Raw genomic sequence first — 27284 nt, 5'->3', positions numbered from 1 at the left:
TATATTATTATTGTTGTTAATATAAAAGCCTAGATAAAACTTTAGAGAAGGTTGGATGATACATACTTTATCCCTATTAAGCCATAATTATCATTTCTCCTTATTGGGTAGTTAGTATGCATTAGGCAATTTATATGGTAAAATTGATGGCCACTGTTGTTAATTGTCAAATAAAATTCTGAAGAAATCTACCTAATTTCAAGACTTCCTATAAGGCTACAGTAATCAAGACACTATGGTACCTGGGAAAGAATACATATATAGATCACTGAAACAGAAAAGAGACAGCACCCTGCCCCCCAAAACACAAAAACAGACCTACACAAATGTAGTCAACTAATTTTTGACAAAGAGGAAAATGCAGTGCAATGGAGATAGGAAAGTTTTTTTTGACAAATGGTGCTGGAACAATTGGAAATCCAAATGCAAAGAAATGAACCTAGGTGTAGATCTCACACCCTACCCAAGAACTAAATCAAAATCAATTATAGACCTAAATGTAAAATACAAAACCATAAAATGTATATAAGAAAGCATAGAATAAAATCTACATGACTTCAGATTTAGTGATAAGTTTTAAACACCAATAACAGAATCCATGAAAGAACAAATTGATTAATTTGGACTTAATTACAATTAAAAATTTCTGCTCTGCAGAGACACTATAAAGGGAATGAAAAAACAAGCTATAATTGGAAGAAAATATTTGCAAAACATGTATCTGAAAAAAAGACTCGTATCCAAAATATACAAAGAAAGTACTCTTAAAACTCAACAACAACAACAACAAAAAAACCCCAAATAACTCAATTTAAAAGCAGGCAAAAATCTGGACACCCTATAAAAGAATATATACAGAAGTCTAATAAGGATATATAAAGATGCTAAACAACATTTGCCATTGGAGAATTGAAAATTAAAACAAAAATGAGTTACTACTATATATTATATACCTATTAGAATGGTTAAAAATCCAAAAAAAAACCTGGCAATACAAATTGCAGAACAACAAGATGGATGCAGAACAATAAGAATTCTCATTCATCGCTGGTGGGAATGCAAAACAGTACAGCCACTTTGCAAGACAATCTGGCAGTTTCTTACAAAATAAACACAGTCTAACCATATGATCCAGCAATTGCCCTACTAGATATTTAGCCAATTAAATTGAAATTTATGTCTACACAAAAACATTCATGTGAATATTTATAACAGTTGTATTCATAATCACAAGAAACTGGGAAGCCTGGGTGGTTTAGTGGTTAAGCATCCAACTTTTGATTTCAGCTCAGGTCATGATCTCACAGTTCATGACATTGATCTCCATATCAGGTTCCAGGCTGCATGGAGCTTGCTTGGGATTCTCTCTCGCCCTCTTTTTCTGCCCCTCCCTGCTCATACACATGCACACATGCTCTCTCTCTCTCTCTCTCTCTCTCAAAATAAATAAACTTAAAAAAAAACCAAAAAACTGGAAGCAATCAAGATGTCCTTTAACAGGTGAATGGATAACTGTGCTGTATTCATCCAGTGAAATATTACTCAGTGATAAAAAGAAAATGAGCTATCAAGCCACAAAAAGACACTGAGAACCTTAAATGCATATTAATACATGAAAAAAAGCCATATAAACAAAGCTATATTTGTCTGATTCCAATTACATGACATTATGGAAAAGATCACAATAGAAATGATTTAAAAAATCAGATTTTCAAAGGTTTGGGGTGGGTTGACTGGGTGATACATGCAGAATTTTTTAGGGTGGAGAAATTTCTTCATGATTCTGTAATGATGAACACAAGCATCTGTCAAAACCCACAGAACTTTACAGTACAACAAGTTAACACTGTATGCAAATAAAAAAAATAATCTGTCAGTTTGGGTATCTCCGGTTGAAATACAGAATGTGACAAAGGGATATAAATATATTTAAAATGTATAAAAAAAAAACTCAAGGAAGGAGTGGGAGAATAAGTACCTATCTAAGCAAATTTGGAAATGAGTGGAGTCTGTAAGACAAAGGCAAAAACCCTGCACTCTAGTTAATAAAGTTGTTTCCCATGTTAGTATGGATTAACAGTCCTGAAACAACTTTGCATGTGTACTGGTATTGAACAGTTTAGCATATAGATAGCGGATGATGGAAGCAGCCAATTTTTTTTATCTTTCCATTTATTTAAATTCAAGTTAGTTACCATATAGTGTAGCATTGGTTTCAGGAGTAGAACCCAGTGATTCACCACTTACATATAACACCCAGTGCTCATCCCAACAAGTGTCTTCCTCCATTTAGTCCATCCCCCCCATCTACCTCCCCTCTAGCAATCCCTAGTTTGTTCTCTGTATTTAAGAGTCTCTTATGGTTTGCCTCCCTACCTGTTTTTATCTTACTTTTCCTTCCTTTCCTCTATGTTCATCTGTTGTGTTCCTTAAATTCCACATCAGTGAAATCATATATATTTGTCTTTCTCTAGCTGACTTATTTTGCTTAGCATTATACCCTCTAGTTCCACCCACATTTTTGCAAATGGAAAGATTTCATTCTTTTTGATCGCTGAGTATTTCATTGTGTATATGTACCACATCTTTATCCATTCGTCAGTCGATGGACATTTGGGCTCTTTCCATAATTTGGCTATTGTTGATAGTACTGCTATCAACATTGGGGTGCATGTGCCCCTTCCAATCAGCAGTTTTGTATCCTTTGGATAAATACCTAGTAGTGCAATTGCTGTATTTTAGGGTAGTTCTATTTTTAATTTTTTTGAGGAACCTCCATACTGTTTTCCAGAGTTGCTGTACCAGTTTGCTTCCCCACCAGCAGTGTGAAAGGGCTTCCCTTTCTCCACATCCTCGCCAACATCTGTTGTTGCCTGAGTTGTTAACTTTAGCTATTCTGACAGGTGTGAGATGGTATCTCACTGTGGTTTTGATTTGTGTTTCCCTGATGATGAGTGATGTTAAACATCTTTTCATGTGTCTGTTGGCCATCTGGATGTCTTCTTTGGAAAAATATAAATTCATGTCTTCTGCCCATTTCTTCACTGGATTATTTGTTTTTGGTGTGTTGAGTTTGGTAAGTTCTTTATAGATTTTGGGTACTAGCCCTTTATCAGATATGTCATTTGCAAGTATCTTCTCACATTCTGTTGGTTGCCTTTTAGTTTTGTTGATTGTTTCCTTTGCTGTGTGGAAGTTTTTTATTTTGATGAGGTCCCAATAGTTCATTTTTGCTTTTATTTCCTTTGCCTCCAGAGACACGTCTAGTAAGAAGTTGCTGCAACCAAGATCAAAGAGGTTGCTTCCTGCTTTCTCCTGTAGGATTCTGATGGCTTCCTGTGTCACATTTAGGCCTTTCATACATTTTGAATTTATTTTTGTGTATGGTGTAAGATAGTGGTCCAGTTTCATTCTTGTGCATGTCATTTATCCAGTTTTCCCAGCATCATTTGCTGAAGAGGCTGTCTTTTTTCCATTCGATAATCCTTTCTTGCTCAAAGATTAGTTGGCTATACATTTGTGGATCCACTTCTGGGTTCTCTATTCTGTTCCATTCATCTGTGTCTGTTTTTGTGCCAGCACCATTACTATCTTGATAATTACAGCTTTGTAATACAACTTAAGGTCTGGAATTGTGATGCTTCCAGCTTTGGCTTTCTTTTTAACATTACGTTGTCTATTTGGGGTCTTTTCTGGTTCCAAACAAATTTTAGGGATTGTTTGTTCTAGCTCTGTGAAGAATGCTGGTGTTATTTTGAGAATCTACACATTATGAATGTGTAGATTGCTTTGGGTAGTATAGACATTTTAACATCAGTTGTTCTTCCAATCCATGAGCATGAAATGTTTGCCCTGGTTTCTAGTACCGTTCTCCAATAAAAGATAAAGTCTTCTTGGACAAATGGCCAATGCTAGAGCAGGAAATATGAGTCTGTGGCATCTTGCAGTGCCACAAAGTTAGAAAGTGCTAAAAAAGACAAACAAAAACAAGACACACAGAATTATGAGGTTAAATCAAAGAGAAGTAGTCAATGAAGTCAATGAAAAAGCTTTCAATGACCAAAACTGGAACAATTTAAGCAACAAATTATATAAAACAAATTAGAATTCAAAGTGAAAATTAGTATTATAAGTAAATACTCATATAAACAAGTGATTGAATACCCATTCATCAGTCAGTGGACATTGGGCTTTTTATATAATTTGGCTATTGTTGATAATGCTGCTATAAACATTGAGGTGCATGTGCCTCTTTGAATCAGTATTTTTATATCCTTTGGGTAAATACATAGTGGTGCAATTGCTGGATTATAGGAGAGTTCTTTTTTAACTTTTTGAGTAACTTCCACACTGTTTTCCACAGTGGCTGCATCAGTTTGCATTCCCATCAACAGTGTAAGAGGGTTCTTTCTCTGCTTCCTCACCAACACCTGTTGTTTCCCGTGTTGTTAATTTTAGCCATTCTAACAGGTGTGAGGTGATATCTCATTGGAGTTCTGATTTGTATCTCCCTGATGGTGAGCAATGTTGAACAGCTTTTCATGACTGTTAGCCATCTGGACGTCTTTTTTGGAAAAATGTCTATTCATGTCATGTCTTCTGCCCATTTCTTAACTGGGTTATTTGTTTTTTGAGTGTTGAGTTTGGAAAGTTCCTTATGGATTTTGGATACTAACGCTTTATCAGATATGTCATTTGCCAGTACCCTCTCCCATTCCGTAGGTTGCCTTTCAGTTTTGTTGATTGTTTCCTTTGCTGTGCAGAAGCTTTTTATCTTGATGAGGTCCCAATAGTACATTTTTGCTCATTTCCCTTGCTCTGGAGATGCATTTAGTAAGAAGTTACTATGGCTGGTGTCAGACAACATGGATGGAGCTAGACTATATTACCCTAAGCAAAATAAGTCAGTCAGAAAAAGACAAATACCACATAATTTCACTTATATGTGGAATTTAAGAAATGAAACAGATGAACATATAGGGAAAAAGAGAGAGACAAACCATGAAACAGACTCTTAGCTACAGAGAACAAACAGGGTTGCTGATGGGAGGTGGGCAGAGGATGGGTTAAAAGGGTGGTGGGTATTAAGGAGGGCACTGGTGATGAGCACTGAGTGTTGTATATAAGTGATGAATCACTAAATTCTACTTCTGAAACTAACATTATACTATATGTTAACTAACTAGAATTTAAATAAAAACTTGAAATTAAAAAAAGAAATTATTGAATAAATACATAAATGAGAGGTAATAGACAAATCCCCCATGCAGAAGAATTCCAAACAATTTATGTACCTACTCTGCTCTTAAGAAGGTGGATCATAACTCCCTGTTCCTGATGTGTGGGCTGCACATTGTGACTTCATTACAAAGAGCGCACTATGGGGGAAAAAAAGAGTAAATTTACAGTGGAGAAACTTGACAAACACTACCTCCAGTCAGGTGATGAAAGTTAGTGTCGACAATGATAAGTCATATGGATAGTATGTACCCTTGATATGATAGGACAATAATAATATTGTACCTCTGTGGTCTTCTTTCCAAAAATCCATAACCCCAATCTCATCATGAGAACAACAACATCAGACAAATACCAATTGAAAGAAATTCTTCCAAATACCCAAAAGTATTCCTCAAAACTATGAAAGTAATCAGAAACAAGGAAAGTCTTAGAAACTTTCTCAGAGGAGCCTAAAGTGACATGATGACTAAATAGAACATGGAATCCTGAATGGGATCCTGGAATATAAAAAGGATATTAGGGGAAAAAACCTGAGAAAATCTGGATGAAGCATTGGCTTTGGTTAATAATAATGTATCAGTATTAGTTAAAATGTACCATATCAACATAAGATGTTAATAGGGGAAACTGGGCATATTTGGGAAGTCACTGTGCCCTCTTTGTAATTGTTCTGTAAATCTCAAGTTATTCTAAAATATAAATTTTATTTTATAAAATTCTATAGAAGTGGCTAATGAAGCAGCTCATTAAGTGGTTCCCTACTGGCCCTTCTGGCCTTTCATTTTAAATAATTGATTCTTGCTTGACACTTTGTAAAGAGCAGGAGACTAATGATGTTAGAGGCAAAAGTGTGTGGTTGCTGCCTCTTTGCCATTCTAAGTGTCTGTAAATCTGACTCCTTGCACCCAAATTTTCTATTGGTTTTCCTAATAAATTTAATATAATAACAGTATCACTGTATGCAATTACTGAAAGTGCTCTACAAATACAGGCAAGAAAATTCATCATAGACAGCAACTCTGGGTTTTGACAAGTCCTTTATATCAACATCAATTGAAATAACTATAATGGCTATGCTGACCTTAGCTCCAATTCTCTCTCTTATAGCCAGTGTCCAGAAGGATACATCTGTGTGAAGGCTGGTCGAAACCCCAACTATGGATACACAAGCTTTGATACCTTTAGTTGGGCTTTCTTGTCTCTATTTCGACTCATGACTCAAGACTACTGGGAGAATCTTTACCAGTTGGTAAGTGTCTTAGTCCATTGGGGCTGCTGCAACAATATACCACAGACTAGATAGCTTATAAATAACAGAATTTTATTGCTCACTGTTCTGGAGACTGGGAAGTTTAAGAACAAGACACCAGCATGGCTCCATTCTGGCAAGAGCCCCTTTCTGGTTCATAAGCTGATTCCTTCTCACTGTGTCATCATCTCTCTGGAGGCTCTTTTTTTCAGGCACTAATCCCATTCATGATAGCTCTACCTTCAAAACCTCCCAAAGGCCCCCACCTTCTAATACTATCACCTTGGACATTAGGATTTAAAGTTAGGAATTTTGGAGGGACATAAGCATTCAGGCCGTAGGAGTAAGGTTCAAATCAACATGTGTGGGATTTAATTTTATGAACATATATGAACTGAAAAATATCAATACTTGTTAGTAACACACTAGAATACAGAGGAGGGTCCAGTACAGCAAGTTTGCCTAGAATCCCAATTGTTCATTCAGTCAGTACATGTACAGTAAGGAATTTTTATATGAAGGACATTTCGCTAGGAACTATAGAAGATGCAAAGAATGTTCAAGGCTTTGAGTTCATAATCTAGTTATAGATATAAAAGGAACACATGAAAATATTTAAAAGCTCAATGCTCACTTTTTCTTTCTTTCCTTATTTAAATTCAAGTTAGTTAACACACAGTGTAGTATTGGTTTCAGGAGAACTGAAACCCCATCCACCCCATCCCCCTCCCCTCCAGCAACCCTTAGTTTGTTCTCTGTATTTAAGAGTCTCTTATGGTTTGCCTCCCCCTCTGTTTTTATCTTATGTTTCCTTCCTTTCCCCTATAGTGAAAGATAAATATCATATGATTCACTTATATGTGGAATTTAAGAAACACAACAGAACCAATGTTCATTTTAACACCAAACAAATCTTGGTCAAAATACAGGATGATAAAAAGTATTCATCTCCTCACTATCTAATTATGGAAATAAAATCTTTACCTGGGACATTATATAAAATACTGATGAAATTACCCTTTGTTTCCTCTAGACGTTACGTGCTGCTGGAAAAACCTACATGATATTTTTTGTCCTGGTGATTTTCTTGGGATCTTTTTATTTGGTGAATTTGATACTGGCTGTGGTGGCCATGGCCTATGAGGAACAGAATCAGGCCACCTTGGAAGAGGCAGAACAGAAAGAGGCTGAATTTCAGCAAATGCTTGAACAGCTTAAAAAACAACAGGAAGAAGCTCAGGTACTAAGTGATAAAGTTTCATGGTTACTGTTGTTATTTTTTTATTGTAAATTTTAAGAAGGAATATTGTTGTGCACAGAGGTCAAACTGGAACTGGCTTTTCATTTGGTATACAAGCACTGTCATTAGAAAAGGGAAAGCTGGGGCACCTGGGTGGCCCAGTTGGTTAAGCATCGACTTTGGCTCAGGTCATGATCTCATCATGTTCCAGGAGTTTGAGCCCCATGTTGGGCTCTGTGCTGACAGCTCAGAGCTTGGAGAGCCTGCTTTGGAGTCTGTGTCTCCCTCTCTCTCTGCCCCTCCCCTGCTCACACTTTGTCTCTCTCTCTTAAAAATAAATAAACATAATTTAAAAAAAAAAAGAGAGAGAAAGCTATTCAAACCTAAAATTGTTTCTCAAGTTGGAATCAAAGGAACATTATCTATAGAAATTAGCTTGGGGTAGAAAACACAGTTGGGATAAGGTTAACTATGAAAGTGTCTCATGAAACCTGAGAGAGGAATCTGATATTCAGTTTAATGTGAAAAGATATATAACTGGTATTTCCAACTATTCATGTTTCACTCCTAATTATAACATTTGAGGGTTTATTCTGAAGTTAATTGAGCTCAAATGTTAACAAGAGAACTTTATGTATACCTACTTTTAACCATTCTTTGGGGTTTCTGTAGCTTAAAAGGTGTTTGCTACAGCCCCTATCAGGATATCACAAAAGCATCTGCATTAGATTCCAACTTTAAATTCTCATTAATATTAAAAGGCTATTTGAACACAGGTCATGGTGAATGGGGTATTCATGTCTTGAGGGAACAGACAGAAGAACAGTATTGGCTTAAAAGAAAATCATAGGAAGACAGTAAATTCTGATTCAGGGCAGTGAAACTTACAGTTCCTCCACATTTTTGCCAATATTTGGTATGGTCAGTCTCACTAGCCATTCTACTAAGTCCTTCACTGTTTTATTCTGCATTTTCTTAATGATTAATGATGTTGAGCATATTTTCATGTTATTTTCTGTCTATGTATCTTCTATATGAAGTGGATTTTTAAATCATTTGCCCATTTGTTTTTTAAACTGGGTTTTTTGTTTTCTTGAGTTTTTAGTCTTTATATATCCTCAAAATAAGTCCTTTAGTCTTCAATGATATATATACTTTGCAAATACTTTCTCCTAATCTGTAATTTACTTTTCATTCTTCTAATAATATTTTTAGGATAAAAGTTAAACTTTGATGAAATATACTTTACCAAGCCTTTTTTGTTTGTTAGGTCATGTTTTGGCATTGTATCTAACACATTTTTGCCAAATTAACATCATACAGATTTTCTATTTTTTCTTCTAGAAGCTTTATAGTTTCATGTCCTATATTTATGTCAATGATCCATCTTAAGTTAATTTTTTGTTTAAGGTGTAATTTATATGTTGAGATTTTTCTTTTGCATATGTATATCTAATTACTATAGCACCATTTGTTGAACAAAATATCTTTCTCCACTAAACTGCGTTTGAACTTTTGTCAAAAATCAGTTGTCCGGATGTGAATGTGTCTATTTCTGGATTTTGTTCTGTTCAATTGATTTGTTTCTCTTTATACCAATACACATTTTTATTACCACAGCTATTTAATAAGTCTTGAAATTAGACAGTTATAGCTCTCCAACTTTCTTTTTCATAGCTGTTTTAACTATCCTAAGCCCTTTGTAACTTTATATGGGTTCTAGAATCACCTTGTCAATTTCAGTTACATTAATTTCTGTTGCTATGTCTTCAAGTTCATCATCTTTTCTTCTGTAATGTCTGATGTGTCATTAATCCTATCCAGTGCCTTTTTAAACTCAGTTTATGCCACTTTCATCTCTAAAACATTGATCTGCATCTCTTTTATATTTCCCATGTCTTTAACATTTTGAACAGACACAATATAGTTATAATAACTGTTTAAAGTCCTTGTCTGCTAATTCTAAATCTGTGTCAGATCTTAGTTGGTTTTATATAATTTTTTTTCTTCATTACTGTTCATGTATTACTGATTTTTTTTTTTGCATTCCTAACAATTCTCAATTTAATTCCAGACACTGTTAACTTTAGCTTTTTTGGGTGCTGGATATTTTTGTATTCCTAAAAAAATTCTTGATCCTTATTTGGGGACATTACTTACATTACTTATAAACAGTTTGATTCTTTTGCATCTTGAAACTTTGAAGAGTTATTAGGTAGAAGTGGTGGAGCATCTAGTGTAAAGCAGACTATTCCCTACCACTGAGCAAAGATCCTTTTAAATAGTATCCAATGCCCCATTAATGCATTGTCTTCAAAACCACTGTTACATGTATTTTGTCTGTTTTAGTGGTTATTGCAGGAGGGAGAGCAAATCCCTATTACCATATCTTAGCCAGAAGCAGAAGTCCAAATAACTTTTGTACATAGTGACTTTTTGATATATAGTGATTTTTTTTTCAGATGGATGGTTCTAGGTATTTAAAGCATTATTTGAATGACAGCAGATCTTTGAATTTGTAGATTCAAAATTTAAGTTCTTAATAATTCTGAGTTACTTTGAAGATGCACAACATATAGCACTAAGTCCTTTTTTTTAGGCTTTTTTTTTGGTGGGACAGGGATTTGACAATGATTGTTTAGCTGGTTACCCAAACCAACCATTTTCGTAGCATTTGTTGAACATGCTGGCTTTACTATTTTCATCTTACCATTGGGTACAGAGTACTATCATTGTTATATTTATTGATTTTATAAGAAAAGCTAAAAAACAAGTTTGATGATACTTGAAAATCTTATGAAAATATACCTCATGTTAGCAGAAAGTTCTACTACATTTCAAGTACTTAAGAGTTTACTTCAGATCACTGTAAATAAAACCCTTTTATAAGATAATGAGATACATTATCTATTTACAGGGCTAATTATTTATCTCAAGGTTTAAATAAATATTATAGGAGGTAATATTTGTAGATTTTATGTAAATGTATCTTAAAGAATTGGATTATTATAGTATCATTTATAAAAACAGACAAAGCGATGTGCTTGAAAATACTACACAGATACATAGTACAGGAGTAAGAATGCATTGTGAAATTCTACCATTTTAGGGTAAAATATGGCATCAATTAAAAGAGTATAATCTTTTAAAGTTAGAAGTGAAAGTGTATAATGTCTATTAGAAGTTTAAAGAATCTAATTATCTGACCTAATTAGGTCAACTAAAAAATGTCCATTCTTTTCACTTAAGTGTCAGTTATTGGATTCCAGTGAACAAATGATGATTTGATAGCTTCATACATATAAAAATTTAAACTGATTCTAGGGTAACTAATCCCAGTATTTTAATAGGGACTAGGATGGCACAGTACCAATCCAATATTACTTCCTTATTGAGAGTAGAGGTAACAATTCCCAGATAATAGCCAATGTTGAAACACAGGAAGGGGTTGGAGGCAGACACAGAGGGAGACGTAGTCTACCCATGAGATCATTGGTGCTCCACTGTAAACTTGCATCTTGCTAATCACCAGTGACTCTTCAAATTTACCATTTAGTCAATGACTTCATGAAGCCTAGCATCACTTCTGTTTTCATTTAGTATCGGTTGAAGGACCTCCTAGTGCTAGTCATTGTTTAGACATGAAAAAGTAATGTAGTAAGCCCAGTGAACTCACAAATCAAGTATAACTTTAAAGGCTCATGAAAGACAAAACCCAACAACAACAAAAAGATTTATCCTAAGTCACCATAACTATTTGGCAGTTAACTTGTGATCTTTAAATGTCTAATAGTGCCCAATATAACACATCCCATAACAATGTATATTGATCTGATAGGAAAAATTTAATAGTAAACTTTGGGGCAAAATTAGAAATAGTGGTATTTAAGAGATCCAAAATAATTAGAGGTAAAATTGAAACAGGTATAGTTAATGTCTTGTAATTTTAATGGGTTTTTAAACCTGGATTTATGTCTTTAAATTTTTTTAAGTTTATTTATCCATTTTGAGAGAGAGAGAGGTAGGCAGGGAGGGGTAGAGAAAGGATCCCAAGTGCAGAGCCTGATGTAGGGCTCAAACTCACGAACAGCAAGACCATGACCTAAGCTGAAATCAAGAGTTGGACACTTAACTCACTGAGCCACCCAGACACCCCCAAACTGGATTTATGTTTATTTTTTTTAAATATATGAAATTTATTGTCAAATTGGTTTCCATACAACACCCAGCGCTCATCCCATCAGGTGCCCTCCTCAATACCCATCACCCACCCTCCCTTCCCTCCCACCCCACATCAGCCCTCAGTTTGTTCTCAGTTTTTAAGAGTCTCTTATGCTGGATTTATGTTTAAAGTGAAGTATAATTACAAGCAGCCATGTGGCTTTATTTTTTAAGGACTGTGTGTATACAGTGAGTTATATACGCTAAATCACACAGAAAGGTTATAAGAAGAACTAAATGTTACTCCTTGAGTAAATATTAAGCATATATTTGTTATTTGTTATAGGAGGAATTCATCAATGCAATACTCTCAATCTAAGTAAGCAGGACATTGGTCTTGTCACAGAGATGGGTAGAAACAGGTACACAGACATGAGAGGTGACAGGAAACATCTGCCTTTGAGGGAATCGGCAAATCACTGGCAGTGGAACAAGTGACAGATTTGAGTTGATGAGTGACACAGAAAATGTGTTGTGTCGGGAGGTTACTGTTGTTGCCTTAGAAATGCTTTAGTTTTGAGTTATTTGAACTGTTATCCAGAATACGTAGGGAAATCATGTCTTATGCAAAACAAATTCCGGAAGTGATTTAAATGACCATGAGTTTCAGGATTATGACAAAGGAATATTACCACCACTTCCTTTATTTCTAACTGCAAACAAGTCAATAAATGATTAACACTGTGTGTTGCACTGTGTTACTGTGTATGCAAAGTGGAAAGGAGAATTAAAGACTTTATTTGGATAAAAATAAATATATGTATATTCATTAGTTCAACAAATGCTGTATATTATGTACCTCCTATGTATCAACTACTAAGCAACTCTAACTTGCTACAAATAAGTGCTTCATTTATTCACTTTATTTTATATATATTTACATTGGACTCATTCATATTTACAAAGGGCCCTTAATATTTCTCATCTTCCATTACTAATGATATTAGAAGTGATACTAAAATCAAGAATCCAATAAAAAAAATCTGGCTCTCTGACACTATGTAATTTTATAAATACCCAAACTCTGAATTACTGTTCCATTAAATTGCTAGACAATGACTTATACTGAGTCTTAGATCTAGGTTTCCATAATGAATATAGTATTCAATATAAACAAAAATCTGTTTTACATTTTACGTACATTTTACATTGCTTAGCCCAACACACATATTTAATTCTATATGGAGTACTATCATTCCTATCCCTGGGATCATGATAATCCTAGAATATTTGTATTATACCACCTTTAATTTTAAGCCTTTCTTTTTCTTTTTAATTATTTGCAGTTGAGATGAGATTTAGAAATAGAAGTTATTTTGGAGGCTTTGCTTCTCTTCAGGAAGGAAAAAACAAAAAGCATGTGTTATCAAACTCATTTTAAATTGTTTTATCTTCTTTCCTAAAATATGTTTCTGTTATACAGACCATCGTGACACATAGTCTTTTAGGAGATCTTCAAAATCCAAGTCTAAATATGATGTGTTGTTCTTTTCCCACCCTTACCCCAGTGTCTAAGACAATTGACAGCTTAATACCTTTTTTGTCTTTATTCACCAAACATTTACTGGACACTTTTTATGTCAGGTGGCATAATAGGCAATGTGCACAAATACATATGACTAAATTCTTATCTAGCATTTATCTAGTACAGAAGATAGGATAGAACAAAATGGGTGGCTAAATTAGAGTTGTTTGTATTCAGTAATGACATATGTAAAAAGTTGAACCAACATTCTTATAATTTAATCATTTCCACTTCTGTGATTATATTTAAAAACAAGAATATACTTAATGAGAACTCAGCTTTGATATGCACCATATCGCTGTTTCATATTCTCTCTAGTCATGGCTAAATCATTTCCAGTCTTAAAATACTATTCATATAAATGAAATTACAACACATTTGTCATGTGTCATCTTAGAGCTGGTTGTTTCTTTGGTATATACAGAAATTCAAAACAACTAAGTATACTTAGTGCTGAAACAAAAAAAGAAAATATTTGAAGATCTAATAATCCCTTGAATGATCATTTCAGGCATTTACTGATTGCTATGTTAATCACTTATTATTTATAATAACAATAAATAATATATAAACATTAAAAAATTTAAAACTAAAAGTGCTGTGTAATAAATTAGTCATGTTAATCTCAGTTCACCCTAGGGATGTGAACTATAGTACTGAATATAATTCAAATGAAGGAAGAGGTCAAAATTGCCAATATATTCCCACTCTTTTTATCTGGTGGTAAAGCAGTAGGCACTTCAAATGATTTGAGTTCATCACCAAAGGAAAAGAAATGATCTTAGTCCTAGATTTAGAAGGAAAAAATATCACTCAGTTGCTCACAGTCACATGTGGGAAGAACAAGTCTGTGGATGGAATTGGAATAGTAATCAGATCAGCAACCACCGCAAAGAGAACATTTGCTTTTAAAATGTAGAAGATATTTTTAAGAGAGCAATTTTGCCTAGAAATTAAGCTAATCTCAACAGGGCTTTTTTTTTTTTTTTTAAAGACTCTCCAAGAGATGTACCAAACCTGACTTTTCTTGCCTTAATGCATAGGTTACCATATTGCTTTGTACTGTTTTAAATCGTCATTATTAAGTAAACTCTCTTGTGGTAAAACACAACGAAATGACCAGAATGTTTCCATATGCTTAATAGTCTTACATGGCAATGTGTGTACCACAGTCAACTGTTTCCAAAATGACTTGTTATAAACAGTGCCTGGCTTTGTCTCAAACAGGCAGTTGCAGCCGCATCAGCTGCTTCAAGAGATTTCAGTGGAATAGGTGGGTTAGGAGAGCTCCTGGAAAGTTCTTCAGAAGCATCGAAGTTAAGTTCCAAAAGCGCTAAGGAGTGGAGGAACCGACGGAAGAAAAGAAGACAGAGGGAACATCTTGAAGGAAACAACAAAGGAGAGGGAGACAGGTTTCCCAAATCAGAATCTGAGGACAGTGTCAAAAGAAGAAGCTTTCTTTTCTCCATGGATGGAAATCGACTGACTAGCGACAAGAAATTCTACTCCCCTCATCAGGTATGGTTTTCTATGAAGTGTTGCATTTGTTTTGTCATTGCTATTGCTTTGTATTTACTGATTTTGGCATATTTTGATAATATCTCATATAAATGAGGGACAGGGAACTAACATTTAATGGTTATTTAATTTGTATCATAAGTTGTCTTTAAAAGACTTTTATTAAACCATTGATAACTTTTAAGGTAATCAGCTTTACACACGCACTAATTTGAGACCCTGTTTCTTAATCTCCTCTTTTTGGGGGGTGAGGGTATGTAACCCACCTATCAAATTTTTCTCTTCAGTGAGAGTTTTGCAATCTCTTGTTTACCTTTTTCATTTTGAGACCTCAAATGAACTTATTATCTTTGCATATGGGTGTCTCCTTTTATCTTTTGAGGTTCTCACTGCAACATATGTATGAATTTTGAAAAGAAATGTTACTGGATTTTGCCTTATTCTTTTGATATGAGAACTGTGCTGTCATAAGTCTCCATTATGCTGACATGGTGTTGCTCTATGAAACATTAGAATGAAATGACCTAAGTGCTCTTGGAAGAGACCTAAATTGAAGGTCTCTTGTTTGCTCTGATTTAATATGAACTACACAATTCTGCAGCATATCTTCAAGCCAATGAGGGAAAGTAGTTTTAAATCTTTGTTAATACATTTTATGGGTTGCATAATGTAAAGAGTAAATAATTATGAAATCTGTGATAAGTACAGTATGGCTTTGAACATTATTTGGTTCCCCTAGAATTTCATGTGCCATGAATCATTAACTCTTATAATCATATTAATCTGGGTCAGAATTATACCTTAAAAATAATGTTTTAGGGGGCATTATATAATTGAGATAAAGCAAAAAACTCTGTATCAACCAAGAGGTATGACATCTTTCTTATAAAGAACAAAAACTTTTCTAAAAATTAGAAGGATAAGCACAAAATTCAATACAGTGTTTAGTTATTGGCTGACAGGAAAGGGCATATGCAAGTCATCAATGGGTGTTTATTTTTTAATTTATATTGAAGATGTAAATAAAATAAAAAATAAATCGCTAATAAACTCCATGTTAATAACTTGAATTCTCTTAGTAGAACAAAATAGATGTGCACACACAAAATGTTAAAAGATAAAAATCATTTTCCTTCAGATAATGTCAGTACCAAGAGATCCAATTATTGTCTTGCATAATACAAATAGAAAGTATGGTTTTATATCAGCACAACGCATTTGGGATTAACTGGAAGCTCTATTTGTCTATTTCTGTGACCAGATTTTTCTTTTGCTTAAACTGTCACCTTTGATATTTTAGCATTGTTAAGACTATTAGGAGTCATTAGGATTAGGATTATTTGACACTAACATAATGATTGACGTCACAGAAGCTTGTGTTCATATGTCAACTCCAAGTGAGTTCTGTGACCTTTCTAGTCACTTGTACTATGTTCAATTTCCGTAAAAGAGGGTAATGATGTCTACCTTAAAGAGTTGTGTGAGATTAAGCAACACAGAGAAACCTTATGTGACAAATAGTAAAAGCTCTTATTAAGTTGGTGAATTATTCAAAATGAGGGAACTTTCGAGTAGTTTCAATAATCGCAAATGTATATGCATAGTAGCAGTATTTATGTGAGCACATTTATATGTTTTTAAAAACAGTATTACTTCCATCATTGTTTCATCACCGTGCTCAAAGATAAACTGAGGATTAGTTCATTCAGCCAATCAACAAATATTTTTTGACCACCCGTTAAGTGGCAGAAATAGTTCTAGGTAATGAAAATACTTCAGTGAATGAATACAATTCACTGACTTCATGGAAATTTATACTAAAGAAGAAGACAGACAATATGTGAGATAAGTTATACACTGTGTTAGAAGGTGATAAGTGCTATGGGGAAAAAAAAGTAAATCATGAAAAAGGGATCAGGAGCACTAACTGGATATAAAAATTGTAAATAGGGTGGTTTGGGATGCTCTCACTGTAAAGGAGATATTTCAGCAAAGATTTTAAGGAGGCAAGATAAGGGACTATCTCATTGAAGAGCATCCCAGACTCGTGGAAGAGCCAAGTGTAAGGCCCTGGCATGGCAGTATGCCTGGAATGCTCAAGGAGCATCTGTGAGCCTGTGTTGAGTGAACCACGGAGAGGCAATAGCAGAGGGAAGTTGGGGAACAGCCAGAATTTTAATACTCAAAACAGAATCAGTATATACACATGCTATATATAATTTATTTTCCAGTATTTATAGATACAGGGATAGTAGGTAGGTAGATAAATAGGTAGGGAGATAGATAAATGGATAGATAGATGGGAGAGATTTTAAAAGTAAAAGAAAGATCCTATTAACTGATAATTTACATATTCCAGTAAAGACAGACAGGGAGCATTAACAAAACTCACAAGCAAAAATATACCAGAAGCAGTTTACAATTTCTGGTTGTATAAACAAAAAAGGACTCTCTGATAGTAAAGAAAATCAGTGAAAGTAGTGGGAATAGGAAGCATAAAATGGACATGGCATACTGTTCAAAACAAATTTATCTTCTGAAAATGTCGAGGCAGAGAAGCCATAAATTATGGATACACTGCCCCATACTAACATAAATTTTAAATGTTTTTTTTACATTTAGTCATTATTTTATTTTCAAATAGATAAATCATGTTCAGAGTATAACATGAAAAGGTACTTAAGGATGTACAATGGAAAGTGAATCCCCTCCAAAGATTTTAGCTATGTTGTTTGGACACACAGATGATTTATTTCAACCAGGTTTGTAGTTATAACCAAGTATAGTTGTTGATTTATTGAAAACATTGACAGGTACATATACTGAATTTGAAATGCTATTGAGTATTGCCAACACTCACTTTACATGTTCCCACTAGAACATCTTTAAATTTTTTTTTTTTCAACGTTTATTTATTTTTGGGACAGAGAGAGACAGAGCATGAACGGGGGAGGTGCAGAGAGAGAGGGAGACACAGAATCGGAAACAGGCTCCAGGCTCTGAGCTATCAGCCCAGAGCCCGATGCGGGGCTCGAACTCACAGACCGCGAGATCGTGACCTGGCTGAAGTCGGACGCTTAACCGACTGCGCCACCCAGGCGCCCCGCACTAGAACATCTTTAAATTCTCTGCATCATCTTCCATCTTGACTTTTCCCAATTGACTTCAAGTTCAATCCCCCTACATGCAGGATTGTGTTTTACACACCTAATGTCTTCTATTTTCCCAATTGTTATTGAATATTATAAGAGAAAAAGTTCATATTTATCTTCTTGGAACAAGGCAAAAGAAAAATAATGAAGATACCTGGGACTCATGTTGTGCTGTGTCTGAGGCAAAGAAAAATGGCCTTTTGGTCTTCAAAGCATAAAAGCTTGTTTTCTTTGAGAAAGGGCTGCCACAGCTGTGGGTATTCCCTCTACTTTGCTGCATCTTCTAGTGTGTTATTTTTGGTTTATTTTCTCTGAATACTATTTTTGTTATCTTCTTTTTCAGTCTCTGTTGCCTTGAAAGCTCTGCTCATACCCGTTATTATACTTTCCAAAGAGTGAATAGAAATTTCAAATAAACTCAAAATTCTGGAAAGCCTTTGAAACACCCCAACATAAAAACATGCAAATTAAATGAATGTGCCAGATACATTATAATGTACACACATACCACATATCACATACTCCCAACCAATATCCTGTAGACTGATTTTCAGTTCCCAAAGTCAGTTGTGGAACATAGGTACATTAAGATGATCACCCTGAGCCATCCTAGGGATTAGTGTAAGAAAAAGTTAGCTTTCTTCTAATACTTGCATTAGAATCACCTGGAATATGTGTGGGATAGTAAAAAAAAAAAAATGGGACCTAAAAATACACACCAAAGTTTCAAAACACAAGTCTGAGAATAACCACTATTATATTGCTAATTAAAATTGAGTCCAAGGAGATTAAAACATTAACATTCTTTATTACTGGGGGCTGAGTTTATGTCCCCATGGTATCTGATTTCTTGATCACTTTGATCGATTAGAAAATCAGTCTAACCACTGTCTGGCACTGGGTAGCCAACTATGTGTGAACTGAGTGTCACAGGGGCACAGTCTCAAGTTGGACAAGCTGGATAGTCAATAGTTCCTGTGTCTAGTCTAAGTAAGTCCAAAGCAAGAGCACATTTCTTAATGAAAAATATCTTTCCAGAACATCACTATGACAGAGGGCAACAGCAATTATTCTGGTGCTTTGCAGTCTGGGAAAAGCCATAAAAATAAAGCTAAAAATGGGACCTAAGAAAATCAGTATGACCTAATTAGGCAGAGGAACCAAAAATAAATTTGATGGAGTCTGCCTTTCCTATGTTTTTTCCCACTAAAATTATTTTATTTGGCTTTATACTGAAGTTTGGAGGAAGAAAGGGAAGGTCCAGGCATGTCTGCTACAGGCATATGGATATATATGCGTGTGTGTGTGTGTGTGTGTGTGTGTGTGTGTGTGTGTATACAACCACATACATATAAAACCCTGACAATGAAGATAGATAGGAGAGGTTATGAAGAGTCTAAGCAGGGGGAGCAATGGGGAATGCCATTTTTTTTAAGTTTACGTATTTATTTTGAGAGAGAGAGCACGAGCAAGGGAAGGGCAGAAAGAGAGGGAGAGAGAGAATCCCAAGCTGGCTCTACATTGTCAGCACAGAGCCAACACAGGGCTCAACTATGACATCATGACCTGAGCCAAGACAAAGAGTCAGCCGTTTGATGGACAGAGCCACCCAGGCACTCCTGGGAATGTCATTGTTAATGATGAGGAGAATAAACAAAGATTCTACAGACTGAATAGAGATTTTTTTTTAAACTATCGCCAAGTCCAGAATAGAGATATTTGGTGTTGCTAGTTTAAAATTCATTCAAAAGGGTGAAAGAAGGGATTTCATGTTAAATCTTCATTTTCCAGTACCATTTACCCAATTTATTTGAGAACATATGCAATAAAAAAGTTCTGAATCATCCAGTTCTTTTTAATAAAATTGAAGCGAGATCAGAAGGATAAGCTATCTTCTACCTCATCCTCCTTGGTAAAGTCATGTAGATATGTCTTGCCTTTTTAAACTAGTGTTGAATTTTAAGTGATAATAGAATTTATATGGCAGTTTAGGAATTCTCTCTGTTGTGTTTGCTATGACATATATTCTCTCACGGTGAATCACTAGTAGCTATATTTGGGAAACTATTAGCAAATTTGCAAGACAGCATCATAGGTAAGTTTCGTGACTTTTATTCCCACATGGACAGAGACCAACAGATCCAGAAAGAAAGTAAACTAATTTCCTTTTAGAATCCAAAAAAAAGAAAACAGAGAGATAATAGTTTTGTTTTTAAATCATTATCTAGAAGTAACACATTTGGCATACATATTTTAAATTTGAGCCAACAATCTCTCTTGAGCCATAACTTATTTTCCAAGTTGCATGCCCTTCAGATCATAGCTTTTCATAGTGAAAGCCATCTACTGTTTGTTCAACCACCACTTCCTGCAAAAAGAATCATTTGTCCTTTCTTGTATCAGTTCTACACCTATAACATTATAATAACAAAATCCACCTCATAGTATTAGAGTTAAGAACAAATGAAATAAATGGTCATGCACTTAGTAAATTATAAATCGCAATTCTTAATCAGAAAAACACCCTTTATGCCCAAATTTGCATTGTAGTCTTTAATAAAAATATCAAAACATATGTGTTCTCCCTAAACTTGTTTAGAGCAAGTGTTTAAGAGCCTGTGTTTAAGAGCAAGACTATTCTAATCCAAACAGATTCTGCAATATTAAGACTTTTGTTAAGTAACTGTGTTCCCCCCACTCCCAATTCCTTTCTCCCTTGCTCTCTCCTCAGTCTCTGTTAAGTATCCGTGGCTCCCTGTTTTCCCCACGACGCAATAGCAAAACAAGCATTTTCAGCTTCAGAGGCCGGGCAAAGGATGTCGGTTCTGAAAATGACTTTGCTGATGATGAGCACAGTACATTTGAAGACAGCGAGAGCAGGAGAGACTCACTGTTTGTGCCGCACAGACATGGAGAGCGACGCAACAGTAACGTTAGTCAGGCCAGTATGTCATCCAGGATGGTGCCAGGGCTTCCAGCAAATGGGAAGATGCACAGCACTGTGGATTGCAATGGTGTGGTTTCCTTGGTGGGTGGACCATCAGCTCTAACCTCACCTACTGGACAACTTCTGCCAGAGGTGATAATAGATAAGTTAGCTACTACTGACATTACACACCAATTTGAAATAATCAAAGTCTGGGCGGTTTAGCCTGTTATACCATCCTGCTTCCCCCAAATGAAATGCCTCAAAAATACTATATGATTTTTTGAATGAAAAACAATAGAATTTTTAGAACCAACTGAACTGTAGAAGACCATTAGCTTTCAAATGCATTAGAGTTTTTAGAGTCTGAGAAGAAACATCTGCAAATTCGGTAGACGTACCAACACAAAATAATGGACACTGTGACAACCAAATTGTTATTATAAATGTATGTTCACACAGAATTATACAATAATTTATTAATATGATGGAAATTTCATACACTTAAAATTAAATGTTATAATGACCAATATATTGATAATAGGCAGTTTCCACACAAATATCAATATTACAGGGAAGTTAAAATGTTTTGATGTCTATTAAGATGACCCTAAAATGTTTTGATTCTTATAGGATGGCATATAGAAATAATCAAAGAAATCTCAGGAAAGCACACACATTTCATTGTACATCTGTGTTTGTGCATGGAAAAAAAAATTGGCCCATATATGTCAATATAGCTTCAAAGAAAATAACTCTGCCTTGCAACATTATAATCCTACTACTTTGGGGGGGGGGGAAGATTGATCTTATTATTAATCATTGAGATAAGCTGAAAATAATCTGCATTTGAATGAAATGAAACAATATATGACTTTAGCATGCTTATGAAATTTCTCTGAAAATTCTAACAGGTTAATTAAAATATTCCTGCAACAAAATTGCCCTATACAATTGCATCCAACTGGTGAATTCTTGTTAAATGCTATCGCTTGTGATAATTTTTAAAAGGTGTTTTTAACTTAACAATAAATTTAATATTTTATTATTACTTGAAAACTATTAACTGGAAAAATTGCATGAGGCATGATTTTCCAAAGAAATGCTCTGTGGTATTGTATTATTCATTGAAAGGGTGGTTTGAACCATCAGTATTTGGTTTGCAGGGCACCACCACTGAAACAGAAGTCAGAAAGAGAAGGCTAAGCTCTTACCAGATTTCAATGGAGATGCTAGAGGATTCCTCTGGAAGGCAAAGAGCCATGAGTATAGCCAGCATCCTGACCAATACAATGGAGGGTAAGAAGCAAGCCACAAGATAGTCAGCTTTACATGATTATATGCTTTGTGGAACTATCTCTTCTTCCTATAGAATTAATAAAGTCAATTACCTAAGATCAGAACTGTGTAACAGACCTACGTAGATGATATGTAAAATATGGTATTATCACACTGGTTACAAAAACTAATATTGTCCCTTTTTCTTTTTAACACCTTATCTGGTCTGCAGAGTGGTATTACTCCACTGGATTTTATGTCAGTGAGGATTTATCTTTATGTTACATTATCCTTAAACAATTAAACACTTCCCTTGTTAAGTCTTGGTATGTAAAAGAACAAGGAAACACCTCTTTCAAGCTTTAGTCAGTTCTCTGGGCAGGGAGGTAGTGATGTAGTTGGAGGAGGCATATAAATAAATTGGATAAATAAAAACTTGTGTTTAACATTGACCCTAAAAAAAGATCTCTCCTCCATCTTCCACATGTACAGAAACCATTACATTCCTCCAAAGGAGAGCTCACACAAATGCTTGTTAATTTTGACACATGGGAGTGGGCAGCAACTATTAATCTTCTGTTTATTCATTAAATAAGTCTCCAGTTCATGAAGTCTGGAGGGATATTCCATTAGTTTTGCAATTTTATAAGTCTTTTATATAAGTAGTATTTAACGTGTTTAGAAAATATCAATTACATTTTGTCTCTTGTCCTGTTGGTGTATGTGATACCTGAACAGTCACATAATAATTATAACAGGTTTCACAAATTAAAATTACTAGCAACTTTTAAAAATATTTTAGGCTAAAGTTCTGAGAAATATGAGTAAATATGAATAACATAAATAGATTTCGGTTTGAATCTATACTAAAAAGGGCACACTACATTCTCGTTAATGCTAATGTGGAGACAATCAGAGGAGAGAGCTGGTCACACATTAATAAGAATCATAGCTTTAGACAGTGTTCTTACAAAGGCACTTTCAAAAGAAATAATACATGTTTGATACATTTAATTATTTCTGTAAAGATTATTTAAAAATTGTTTTGATGGTGGACATTTATTTTTATTCAGTTTTTTCTTAAAGTGAAGATAACTCTTTGTAAATGTCCTAGCGAAATACAGTAGCTTTCTGTTCACCCTTTGCAAGTTAAGAGGGTGGATCCACTACTGACATTTAAAAAAAATGTTTTCATAAAAAGAATAGAGCAATTTAATCAATAATTACCTAGTTATTAGCTAATGAAGTTAGCTTATTTGAAGCAAAACATTAAGTTGAAGGTATTTATTTTCTGTACCTAAATAAAGGAGAAAGAAAAAATGTCTGTATCTTCATATGAAATTTACAATGAATATTTTGTGAACATATTTAATGGGATTGCCTTCTCAGGTTTCTTAAGCTAAGTAATATGAACTTTCATCCCCAGGTAGAAGCACTGATTTTGTCAAATATTGTATAATCTAGAGCAACAATAATTCATATTTATTGTTATTTACTACTCTTCCTTTTTATTGTTCCCCTAGAACTTGAAGAATCTAGACAGAAATGTCCTCCATGCTGGTACAGATTTGCCAATGTGTTTTTGATCTGGGACTGCTGTGATGCATGGTTAAAAGTAAAGCATCTTGTGAATTTAATTGTCATGGATCCATTTGTTGATCTTGCCATCACTATTTGCATTGTCTTAAATACCCTCTTTATGGCTATGGAGCACTACCCAATGACCGGTCAATTCAGTAGTGTATTAACTGTAGGAAACTTGGTAAGTTCATTTGAAGTTTACTTATTCCCTTTGACAAGGATGGGGGATATAGACCAAAGGAAAAAAAATCCCTTTGTGCTGTGTAGGGAATCTCAGTGATAAGATCTAAAAGTCAACTGGTATGAATGCTGATTGGTCAGAACAATGTCCATGCTGATTGACCATGGTGTCTTACCAGTTGTAAACTTTTTAAATCTTTACTGTCATTCTTGATGAAGTATAGGTCTAGAAAAACCATGATATCTAATTCCAGCTCCACAAAAATGCTGTTTTAATATACACAGCCTCTAAAGAAATCATGTCCATTGAAGGGAATATATAAAGATTGATTTCTGTACAAAAGAAGACATAGTTGTTTCAAATTGAATTACCTAATAAAATGCTTCAGTAGTATTCACATAAGTGAAGAAACAGTAAAAACGCATTTGTAATTTAGTCATACTTTTGGTTCCAAATACTTGAGCACGCATCTGTGTATGTATGTGTTGACAAGTACATTTCCTCCTTAATCTATATGAGAAAATTGAAATGGATAAACAAGTAACGAAAGGATTATTCAAGAGCTTCCTTTGGGGCACAAGACAGAAATAAACTCAAACTACCTTAAGAGGAAAATAAAAAGAGTGACCCCTAAAATGGAAAGAAAAAGATGAACTACCAAACCATATAAAGGGTAATTCTGCAGTTGGGCTTCAGGAAATGCTTTAACCAAGGACTTAGATGTAGCCCAAGTGTTCACTTTGTCTTTTATCTCTGGGTCAGGGAACATGTTTAGGCATACCTCACTGGTTTTACATCTTGTAATATCTGCACTAGAAAAAGACTGGATCTCTTTTTCAGTTCCAGTTCAAAGACTCTCATGATAGGACTCTTGTTTGGTATAGCTTGAGTCAGATGCTCACCTCTGGCTTAATCAGGGGCACAGGGTGGGACCATGTGAAAACATGACAGATCTGAGGAATCATACAGGTGGAGGAGCAATTCCCAACAGAAGTTGAAAAGGGAATCCTGGGCAGACAATTTCGTAAAAGTCTATCCAGTAAGTGGCCTCAACTTAACTACATTATTTGACTTAGTAAAACACACATCTGATTCTTGAGATTTTCTTCATCCTTGACACCTGTGATACTGATTTTTCTTAAATGATTGTTCCTTGATCTTTCCGATCACTCTATCTTTGCCTTCTTTTCTGGGCTTCTTATGTCTACTAAGGCTATGTTTTCCATTCAATGTTTTTATGTACTCAACAACCATAGGAATTATCTACTGTTGTGGTATAAGCTGTATCCCAGTTCTATATTTCCAACTGTTACAGATAGTTGTTCAAGGATAGCTTTAAACACAGTATGTGACAGCTGAAAGATCATCTTTCTCACAGCTTATTGAAAGTCCTAACAATTTCAGTGTAGTCTTGTGTTACCTCTAGTAGTAACCTCCCAGCTTCAAAGAGCCTTTCAACTTCAAAGATAGAAATCGGATAGCCATTTTGACTTACTTCTTCTTTATTTCTTATATACAAGTTGACATGAAGACATTTTCTTCTTTCAAGGTATCTCTTTTTTAATCCTATAACTACTATTAAAATAATATTAACACACTGCACTCAGTATGCTTGCACTTTGCTAAAGTGTTATCTGTATTTGTGGTTCAACAGTCCTATTTGGTTTTCAAGACTCCCCATCTGATCCCATTCTTTCTATACCATCTTATTGTCCACTGTTTCCTAAATCAGCCACTATTGGCCCATCAGAACAGCTATGTCACTATACTACACAAACACCACATCTTACATATGCTTACATGCTTACATCTTATATGCTTACATATGGAAAAATATTTCACTGTTCTCTACATTCACATCTAGAGTGTTCTAATCAAAATTACCTCATCTCAATTCTTCATATTCTTCAAGGTTATGTCCCATTTTTCTTTTGTATCTCCTACAGTATTTACATGGTTGCAACTCAATAAATAACTAACTGGTTGTTTCCTAATCAAATGGGCTGCTTCAATTGAGTAGCATGTTTTCAGGAAAGAACATGGGCTCTGGAGTTGGGTGGAAGTGGGTTTGACCTCATTGCCAATGCTTACTAATAATGTAGCATCTGGACAAGTCTGATAAAAAATCTGAGTCTTTGTTTTCTATTTTGAAACGGATATACTAATACCCATCTCCTGGAGTTGTTGTGAAGGCTGAATGAGGTAATGTGAAAATAATACTATGCCTGGCATCTAGCATGTGCTCAATAAACAATTTCCTTCCTCTAATATATGCTATTAACCTTTCTCTGAAATACTGATAGAAAACAGTTCTGGTCTAGCTCCTGTATTTTTCCCAAGATACTGGTCAGGGAAGTTGAACAGTTAGGAAGAAATTTTGGAAATTTTCCAGAGTGAAGCAGGAAATTGAGGTTTCATGGAATTCCCATGTTGAAGCACTAGTTTGGAAGCACAGGATAAGAGAGGTTGGATTATAGGATGATTGAATGGAAAAGCACTAGACTAAAGCACCAAATCTGGGTTGAAGTCCACTTGTCCGTGCTAAATAATTGGGTACTCTTGAAAAAGTCAGTTAGATCTTTGGGTCTGTTCTCTAATGAGTAGAATATAACGGACTAGATGATTTTTCACGTCCCTTCCAGTTCTAAAATTCTGTAACTTTATGAGTAGCAATGGAAATAATGAGGTATAGAAATGAGGTAGAAGACTGATGCCTGATAGATTGTGGTAGAACCATTGGTAAGCTGAGGTTAACACTGGGGAAACAAGGCTCATCAAGATACAGAGTGCACATGACAGGAAACAGACCTGAGTTAACTATTACCAATCATAAAAGTAGGAGAATTTGTAAACTATTTGTATTAACCAAAATATCTTTGTTATTATTAATATCATATATAAGCCATTTCATAGCTTCTCATATAGTATCATATTTTATACCCATAACAAGCTTTATAATAAGTATTTATATATGAAAATTTATATGTTTAATTGTATGTAAATAATATGTAAAAAAAATCTATATAAAGAGAAAGAGACAGAGACAGAGAGAGGAAGAGAGAGGGAGGGAGAGAAGGACAGAATATATTCTTTATATCTTGGGTACTTAGTTGACTTTGGACTCTATTTTACACCATGCATGGTTATATTGTGTATTTTGTGGAGTTTATAG

At 34.7% G+C, this 27284-nt stretch overlaps 1 protein-coding gene and 1 non-coding gene across 6 annotated transcripts in view; both read left to right on the top strand.

Annotated features, from left to right (window-relative positions):
• Positions 1–27284, top strand: part of LOC112861444 (sodium channel protein type 3 subunit alpha) — a 115453-nt gene that overhangs the window by 47834 nt on the left and 40335 nt on the right. For 3 of the 5 annotated variants that reach the window (XM_025924834.2, XM_086718790.1, XM_086718789.1), the window contains 6 exons: positions 6349–6490; positions 7524–7730; positions 14704–14994; positions 20878–21225; positions 22239–22371; positions 23874–24112. In XM_025924834.2, coding sequence (XP_025780619.1) covers positions 6349–6490; positions 7524–7730; positions 14704–14994; positions 20878–21225; positions 22239–22371; positions 23874–24112 — 1360 coding nt within the window. The remainder of the gene's footprint in view (positions 1–6348; positions 6491–7523; positions 7731–14703; positions 14995–20877; positions 21226–22238; positions 22372–23873; positions 24113–27284) is intronic. The other 2 variants (XM_025924857.2, XM_086718791.1) reach the window with 2 other exon arrangements.
• On the top strand, positions 23403–23528 carry LOC112849157 (small Cajal body-specific RNA 24). The gene has a single exon (XR_003222584.1).

The sequence above is a fragment of the Puma concolor genome, chromosome C1, assembly GCF_028749965.1.
Source record: "Puma concolor isolate L17-30 chromosome C1, mPumCon1.1.hap2, whole genome shotgun sequence".
NCBI classification, from domain to species: domain Eukaryota; kingdom Metazoa; phylum Chordata; class Mammalia; order Carnivora; family Felidae; genus Puma; species Puma concolor.
The sequence above is the reverse complement of the archived record's forward strand: the minus strand, read 5'-3'. Positions and strand labels throughout refer to the sequence as shown.